The sequence below is a fragment of the Rosa chinensis genome, chromosome 4 (assembly GCF_002994745.2).
Source record: "Rosa chinensis cultivar Old Blush chromosome 4, RchiOBHm-V2, whole genome shotgun sequence".
Lineage (NCBI taxonomy): Eukaryota > Viridiplantae > Streptophyta > Magnoliopsida > Rosales > Rosaceae > Rosa > Rosa chinensis.
In genome coordinates, this window is record NC_037091.1 from 32343260 (window position 1) to 32352580 (window position 9321).

The 9321-nt window shown below is 40.3% G+C and overlaps 1 protein-coding gene across 1 annotated transcript; it reads left to right on the forward strand.

The window, feature by feature from the left end:
- Positions 1 to 226: 226 nt before the first annotated feature.
- On the forward strand, positions 227 to 2311 carry LOC112200334 (UDP-glycosyltransferase 92A1). Its single transcript, XM_024341359.2, has one exon. It carries the CDS (start codon positions 551 to 553, stop codon positions 2279 to 2281), a length of 1731 nt encoding a protein of 576 aa, XP_024197127.2. The 5' UTR covers positions 227 to 550; the 3' UTR covers positions 2282 to 2311.
- The last annotated feature ends 7010 nt before the right edge of the window (positions 2312 to 9321 follow it).

Consider the following 9321-nt stretch of genomic DNA (forward strand, 5'->3'; position numbering starts at 1 on the left):
AATGGGTTGGGTTTGGGTTTAAATTTTTGACACGATTATTAAATGGGTTGGGTTTGGGTTTATATTTTGCGACACGACAAATACCTTAACCCGACACGAACCCAACCCGACACGACCCATTCACAGCCCTACATAATATGCCAACAACAAACCGTATTTCCCTACATGCGGGCAATAGCTGAGATCAGCGTGTAACCATTTGATCGACATTCCATGAAGGATTTTCAACCACATAATATATATGAGATAGCTATCGTACTTAAGGAAACCAGTGGCATCTCGAAAATTTTATTATAACATAAATACCATTTATTCTTGGCATTTTCTCGATATCGAACTAAAAATACTATTTTCTCACAGTACAAATCGGGCATGACACTGTGCCACTGCCTACAATTTCACTCATAAATTTAGTCGCTCATAGAGTCATATATATAGATCAAAGACTCAAAAGTAAACAAGAACTTTCGATCGACAAACAAAAATTAAACAGACTTAGAAGGTGACTCGATCTCAAGAGGAAACCATTACTGTTCCTTACCGACATCCCATGAAGGATCTTCAACCAGATAATATACCAACAACAAACCGCATCAATGAACAAAACATAATTTTTGCCAGAACGAAAGCAGCGAATCTTAAATGCCTTACCAAACCCTGGACGTCATTGATGAGCATATTAATTATATATCATACTCCCAACTCTCACGAAACTGGTAGCCTTTTAAAACCATACATGACCAGTCCATTCATATATATGGTAACCCCAAAACCCATACAGAACCAAAAGCAAAAAATCAAAGAAGTTGAGAGAATGGGTTTTGATGAGGAGCATATAGTGATGCTACCGTTCTTGGCTCAAGGCCATCTGATCCCATTCCTAGCCCTAGCCAAGCAAATCCAGCAAAGAACAGGCTTCACCATCACCATCGCCACCACCCCACTCAACGCCCAATACCTTCGTTCTCCCCAACCTAACAGCATCATCCAAGTGGCCGAGCTTCCCTTCCGCAGTGAAGACTATGGCCTCCCTCCAAACACGGAGAACTCAGAGAATATACCTCTCGACTTATCCGGAACCCTACTCACTGCATCGCAACATCTAGAAGCTCCGACTCGCCGTCTAGTCTCGGACATCACCGAAAAGGAAGGGAAGCCACCGCTTTGCTTAATCTCCGACGTGTTTTTTGGGTGGGCTGTGAATGTAGCAAAAAGCTCTGGCACCGTCAACGTTGCTATCACCACCGCAGGGGCTTACGGCACTACGGCGTCTATGTCAATGTGGCAACATCTCCCACATTGTAGTGTGTCTTCAGACGATGAGGAGTTCAACATTCCGGGGTTCCCAGTACGGTGTCGTCTGACACCGTCTCACTTGCATCAGTTTCTCAGAGCTGCCGATGGTACGGATTCTTGGTCGAGATTTTTTAGGACGCAGATCTCGCTCTCGATGAAGTCTTTTGGTTGGATGTGCAACACCGTTGAAGAAATCGAGCCGTTCGGATTGAAAGTGTTGCGAAATTACATCAAGCTCCCTGTTTGGTCCATTTTGGCTTCCAACATTTCCAGCAAAAAATATTCCAGCAAGAAATGGGGAATTTCGGCAGAGAAATGCACCGAGTGGCTTGACTCGCACAGTGCCGATTCGGTGGTGTACATCTCGTTTGGTTCCCAGAACACGATTAGCGCCTCCCAGATGATGGAATTGGCCAAAGGTTTGGAAAAGAGCGGGAAGCCTTTTGTTTGGGTCATAAGGCCACCGGTGGGGCACGACATGAAGGGTGAGTTCCGATCGGAATGGCTGCCGGAGCGTTTCGAGGAGCGAATGAGGGAGATGAAGCAAGGATTATTGGTGCACAACTGGGCCCCGCAGCTGGCGATACTATCGCACGTGGCGACGCGCGCCTTTGTGAGTCACTGCGGGTGGAACTCGGTGCTGGAGAGCTTGAGCAGAGGGGTGCCGATCATTGGGTGGCCGCTGGCGGCGGAGCAGCCGTATAACTCGAAGATGTTGGCGGAGGAGATGGGTGTGAGTGTGGAGCTGACGAGGGGTGTGAACAGTAATGTAGAGGCGGAAGAGGTGAGGAGAGTGATTGAGTTTGTGGTGGATGAGAGTGGCGAAGGTGGTGAGATGAGGAGAAGAGCTGGTGAGATTATGGAGAAGATAAGAGGAGCTGTACGGGAGGATGGTGAAGCAAAGGGATCTTCCGTTAAAGCTATGGATGATTTTGTAACTGAACTTTTATTACAGAGAGAAGAAAGAGGATCAAAAATCAATTAAATCTGTATTTTTAATTAGCTGTTACCTTGGCCGGAGGGGAAAAAGATCAAGGAGTTTCCAGTTCAAAATAGTTGGTGTGGAAATTGAATTTTTTATTTTTATTTATTTATTTATTTTATTTTATTATCTTATTCAAGAATCTCATTTATAGAGTCATTTTCAAATAAAGAAAATCTCACATAGAACAAAACTAGTTTTGGTATAATCGTTAGATGTAATTTTAGCTTTTTATTTTTATTACAATATAGGGGATCAAACTCCTGACCCAACATATACGTACAGATCGGATTATGTCCTCAGAATGATTAGAGAAAGATAGAACTTTGAAAAAATAGGACCTAGGGTTTGCAATTAAAAAGTTGGGTAAATATCAGAAATTGTTACTAAACTATAGCTTGCTCGACACTTTGGTCATTCAACTTCTGAATATATCACTTTAGCCACTCATTATATATCGTTTATCATTTTAGTCATCGCTGTTAAATCAAGGGTACTTTTGTCTAATCACTATTTTTTTTTTCCCTCTCATTACCACTCTTCTCTTCTTTCCCTTTAAACATAATCTTGATCTGCTTCTCAATGAAATAAGAAGGTTATTTCATTTTTTTGTTCATTGCCTTAATCTGGGCAGGAATTTTGATTAACTTCCATCATCTTCATCTATATTTCTTCTCCTTCTTCTTGTTTATTTATTTATTTATTTATTGAAAGAGAGCCAATACGGCTGCCCTTAAGACTTGATCATTAATGAAATTGCAGAATATGTTGGGGGAGGGGGGTTGGGTAACATGAAACTTGAACCTCAAATTACAATAAGCATAGCAACAACATCCCGAGATAATAACGAGAGTCTCAATATAAAGTATGTATTCTAACATACACCAATTAGCAACCAGTGCATATCTGGTTACTCTATTCGCTTTACAAAGATGGTGACATACCGGAAAGTAAATGCTTACTCGAAGCCATAATATACTAATAAGATCAGCTTTCCCACCATATTGCCATTGGAGAACGCATCCAGTGACACTTAATTTATCCTGCCACTAGGAGGTTGCGACCATTTGGCAAAGCAAGAAACTCACCGCCTAACTAGGGCAAACAAGGCACACCAGGTGTGCAGTCTAGGATAGAGCCAACGTTGCCCTACCACCATAGGGTATGGACTTTTTGGCGGCATAAAGCCATGTCTAATTAAAATAACAAAACAACACAAACAAAAATAAAAAGCAGAAAACTTAATAAAAAAATTACACACAAGTGTCATTTTGAGACTTTATTTAGTCATAAGGCCACCTAGTATTTCTTGTACAAATAAGACCACTTTCATCTTCAATTTATTTTTGTCTTGACTATTTTGCCCCTCTACAAACAAAACGAACACACTCTCTCTCTCTCTCTCTCTCTCTCTCTCTCTCTCTCTCTCTCTCTCTCTCTCTCTCTCTCTCTCTCTCTCTCTCTCTCTCTCTCTCTCTCTCTCTCTCTCTCTCTCTCTCAAATCAAAACCGTCTCTCTCCCTCTCTAAAATCCAACTGCAATTCTCTCCCTCCCTCACTCTCTCATCCATGAACCACCGTGCACGAACCACCCACCGGTCCTTGCCGAACCTGTTCGAGCCGTTCCTCAAGCACCTAATACCGGAGCCCTAGCCCAAATTTGAGACTAGCGAATCAACAACTCCAGATCTCACAGAATCAACTGGATCTCCCATATCTGTTCGACTCCGCAGTTGTCTCCCTCCACCGACTCTGGTCTCCCACAGATCACTGTCGCCGCCAACAGATTCCTTTGCTTCTCCCACATATCGACAACAACGACATCATCTCCTCCTTCGAAGGAAACTCCAACCCGGCGACGATCCCAGCGAAATCTTGCCTCTCTCCAGCGTCGCCGAACTAGAACTCTGATATGGAAAGTCAAACTCGACGAGACCCGGCTGATCTGGTGTGCTATCAAAGCCATCCAAGTAGAAAACTTAGAGCTTAATTGCGTCGTCTTCACCGGCAACAACGACTTGTCCCCCGACTCATTGACCGCCCGAGCTGCATGTCGATCGCTTTTGGAAATCTTTTTGATTGCATATTTTCTTTAGCTGAATTTCAATTCAAATTGAGATTAATGTTGCATAAGGAACAATTGAGGTGGAAGAACTGTGAAATTTATTTTTTGAAAAAAGTAAATACATAAGTTTGGTTAAAATACCAACTCCTACTCAACACTTCCATTTTTGAAATACATATATATTAGGTTAAAATACTAGCTTTTATAATATGCAAAACGATATAATATTAAATTTCTTGTATTGTCATTGCTACCCTATTGCGTATAAAATTTAAGACAAAAAATACAAACCCGCAGCATCGCGCGAGCGAGCTGCCTAGTCATTTTACAATTTATAAGCATTTGGGAAGCATGAATCCTTAAATTTCTGCCACTTTTTCTTTACTGTTGTTACCTAGCCGCAAAGGTTTCCGTCCCAATTTCTTCTTTTTGATCCTAGATAGAGCACTCCCACACTTATTCTTCCATTGATTTTCTTCCTTTTGTTCTCCTTCCCACTTGATTTCGATCTCTCTATCTCCATCAAATTGGGTGGTTTTCTCTTTCTCGCTACTGTTTTTCCTTCGTGGTGGTACTTTCTCTTGTAATCCAAATAGCAACTGTTGATGCCATCACCTCCAGGCTTAGCGAGTCGCTGGCTCTTGGCGACAAGTGAGGTGGAGGACACAGCGGAGGACGCAGAGGTAGGCTATGTGGGGCAAGTCGAAATCAAATGAGAGTTGCGCTGGAGTATTTCTGGTTGCGCGGCATGCCTCCTCAAATCTGGCAGTGCTCGACCTGGATCGCTTCATGGCACCCATAGCAAAACTCTGTGTAGGTACAACTTTTGTACCTGTCGTATTGGCATTCCCATACAAAGAATACCTTTACTGATCTCAAGAAAAACAGGTAAATGCATTTACATAAACATGGGGACAATTTATTGTGGAGTCCAATTCTGGAAAGTAAGTTTTTGATTTTATGAATTTACGTTTTTAATGGTCTTCTGATTGGTAAATTCATAGTATTGATACTCTAGGGTTTGTTAGGCCTTCCCCATCTCTAATTGCCTTTGTCCTTAAGATTTGTGGAGTTTCTTTATGGAAAGTTTCTTTCCTAATTAATAGGTACTAGGGTAACATCTTTGTAGAGGATGTTGTGGCCGTCAGTTGATATATATGGGAGTAATATACACGGCAAAAAGTATTTTTTTCAGAAAGCAAGAATATTTGATAGAGTCTTGCTTGGTAGTTTTGTACTTGAGTCTTCACAAAAGAGTTAGGCACTTGGCCCATGAATAAGTGTCATTGATTGTGCTCTCATATGCATATAACTCTCTTGAGATCAGTAGAGAGACGGTGAAGAAAGAAGAGCAAGATTTGAAGATTGATCAAGTGAAGGAGTTCAAGAACGAAGACAAACTTTGTATTAGATTTTGTGTGAATCTTATAGTCGAGCTAGCGCTATTCAAAGTTTGTAAAAGAACATATCCTTTTCAATATGATGATCTTTATTTTGGGTTCTCAAGAGTAAGAGCCCCGCAGTGTTTTTAATCTCATATCTTGAGATTTTCACTGCATAACCAAAAGTCTGGAGTTTGTTCTATTATTTCTGATATCTGCCCAGTAGGGATTGATTCATATACTGCAATCCCCATTCTCTAGAAATTCATATTCTGTCCTTGTATTTTCACTTGGCATTAGAGCAGGTTCTAAAGTCTTTTAGTTGATCCGTGGTCAAGGATGGAACGTGAATGTGACAGGGCCTCTAGTTCTATAAATTGCCCGCCTTTGTTTGATGGTGAAGACTATTCACAATGGAAGATTATGATGAGAGCGTTCCTCTACTCTCAAGATGAAAACATGTGGAATATTGTTGAGATTGGATGGGAACACCCAACCAAGTTCGAGGAATCAAAGAAAGTGGAAGGGTCATCTGCAAGAATTCTTAAACCTAGAAAGGAATGGACAGAAGAGGAAGTTCGTAACAGGAATTGTGATTTTAAGGCTAGAAATTCACTATTCACGACCTTGTCCAAAAAGGAGAGAATGAGAATTAGCCATTGTGACACAGCCAAAGAAGCTTGGGATTTGCTTCAAGTCACGTATGAAGGAAACAAGAAGGTTAGAGGTCAGAAGCTTCAAAGACTTGTATTGGAATTTGAAAACATGACCATGGAGGAAGATGAATTGGTTGATGATTTTCATGCTCGACTTCTCAATGTTACTAGTCAATGCCGAAGCCTTGATGATCCATTTGAGGAGCACCGAATTGTCAAGAAGTTTCTCAGGGCTCTTCCCTCAAAATTCCAAGCCAAGCAGATTGCCATTGAGGAAGCTCAAGACCTTGACACTTACACCTTGAATGAACTGGTAGGGAATCTCAAGACTTTTGAGATGCGACTCAAGCCGGAAAAGAAGGTAAAAAGTGTTGCATTCTCTTCTATCAAAAAGAAAGAAACTATTGATGATTCTGTTGATTTATCTTTGCTAACTAAAGAATTTAAGAATTTTTTGAAAAATAAAAATTCTTCAGGGAATATTTCAAAAAAAATTCGAGTTCAAGGAGGGATCAAATATCTGAAAATCGTTTTGATAAAAATCCAAAGTTTACAAAATTCCCTCAAAAGAGAAATTTTCCTGAAAAACCAAAATGTTTTGAGTGTGGTGGAATTGGACATCTTGCTGCCGATTGTGGCAATAAGAGGTACAATTTGCGTGGTAACAAGGCATTAAAATCTACTTGGAGTGACAGTGATGATAGCACTCAATCCGATGGTGAAGAGGTAAATCTTGCCCTTACTTCTTCTTTTAATTCTGAATTGTCTGATGTTTCTGATTTAGAAGATGACACGTTTGATGAAGAAACGAATGAAAAATGCAAACAATTGTACAATGCCTCAAGAATTGTTCTTAAGAAAAATAATAAACTCAAAGAGGAAATTGAATTCTTAAGGAGTGAGAAAGAAAAACTTGAGCAAAACTTTGAATTATCTTTGAAAATTTTGGAAGATGAACGAACTGACCTTGTTGATAAGATTAAAGTTTTGCAGGGAAAGTCCAAGTCTCAAGACTGGAACAAGGAGCATGAGGAGCTTATTAGCAAAATAAAGGTTTTGCAGGTGGAAATAAAGGCTCAATCCTCCTTGAATGTTTCTCTAACCCTTGAGAATGGAAAATTGCAGGAAGAATTATTGAGGGTCAAGGAGAGCTTTAACAAATTCTCTATAGGGTCTGAAAAAGTCTCTAAGATGATGGGAATTGGCAAAGCATATGGCAATAAGGAAGGATTAGGATATAATGGTGAGTCGTGCAAACCTTTGATTTTTGTAAAAAGTGTAGAAGGTGAGAGCTCATCAAGCAATTCACAAAGCTCTAGTGACAAACCATCTGGTTCTAAGTTGGTTGAACAAACAGAACCTCATAGAGTCATCCATTCACACAAGAAAAATCCTTCGGTAAGTTCTGACAAGTACACCAATGTACGTCAGCTCAGGTATGTTCCAAATTCCAAAAATTTCATTCCTACTTGTCATTATTGTGGAAAATTAGGACATATACGTCCTAGGTGCAACATGCTTCGTAGGGTCACTCAAAATCAGAGAAGAACATTGAGATTTAACTCACCTGCCTCGCTGCAAGCTGAGTTGAAAGAAGGTCTGAACCTGATAGCCAGGATTGCAAAGCTGGCTTCAATCCCCGTGGATCTGGAAACGAAAACAAAACAGACTTGGATTAAAAAGGGACCCAAATGCTTCTCAACTAAGATTGATAATTTTGACATATCTTCTGAATGTATTGATGCAACGTGTTTACTTTCATCTTATAGTTCCAACAATGAGTTTGAACATGTGGAAGCCACTTGTCTTGTGGCCTTGACTGCACTTGCAGATAAGAAAAGTGACGTTTGGTACGTTGATAGCGGTTGCTCACGACACATGACCGGTGAAAAGAGTTGGTTTGTGTCCTTTTCCAGTGAGTTTACAAGTGGATCAGTCACGTTTGGAGATGGAAAAAAGGCAACGGTAATGGGTAAGGGAACCGTAAATACTCCAGGTATTCCTAATCTCCAAAATGTCTTGTTTGTTGAAGGACTTCATGCAAATCTCATAAGTGTTAGTCAATTAGCTGATGATTATGAGGATGTAAATTTCAATAAAACAAGATGTATTGTTACTGATAATAATGGCAAAAATATTATGGGTGGTTTGCGCTCTAAAGATAATTGTTATCATGTACGTGCTAATAAATCTATTGAAGTACAGACATGTTTGAAAGCCAAGACTTCAGATGATGTTCTTGAACTCTGGCATAGACATCTGGGGCATGTAAATTTTCAAGACCTGCTGAAACTTTCACACAAGGAAAGTGTAAGAGGTATGCCTTCTCTGAGTGGTAAGCCAGACAAGATGTGTGATGGTTGCAAGGCAGGTAAGCAAACTCGTGCCTCACATGGAGCAATAAATTCATCCACTACAACTCATCCATTGGAACTTATCCATATGGACCTTGTTGGACCTTCACAAACCGAAAGCATGGCTGGTAAGAAATATATTTTGGTTGTAGTTGATGACTTCTCACGTTTTACTTGGGTAAATTTCCTTAGAGAGAAGAGTGATACATTTGAAAGCTTTAAGGGATTATGCAAAAGAATAACAAATGAAAAACATTCTACAAACTTGTGCATTGTTAGAGTTAGGACTGACAATGGAACTAAATTTAAGAATGCCTTGTTTGCTAATTTTTTTCTTGAGCATGGAATTGCACATGAGTTTTTAGCTCCAATTACCCCACAACAGAATGGTGTAGTTGAAAGAAAGAACAGAGTATTGCTAGATATGGGAAGAGTGATGCTACATTCAGCTGGACTTACTCCAAACCTTTGGGCCGAAGCAATTAGCACTGCTTGCTATACTGCAAACCGTGCACTCTTGAGACCAGGTACTAACAAAACTCCATATGAACTATGGAAAGGTAAGAAACCCAATGTAAGTCATCTTC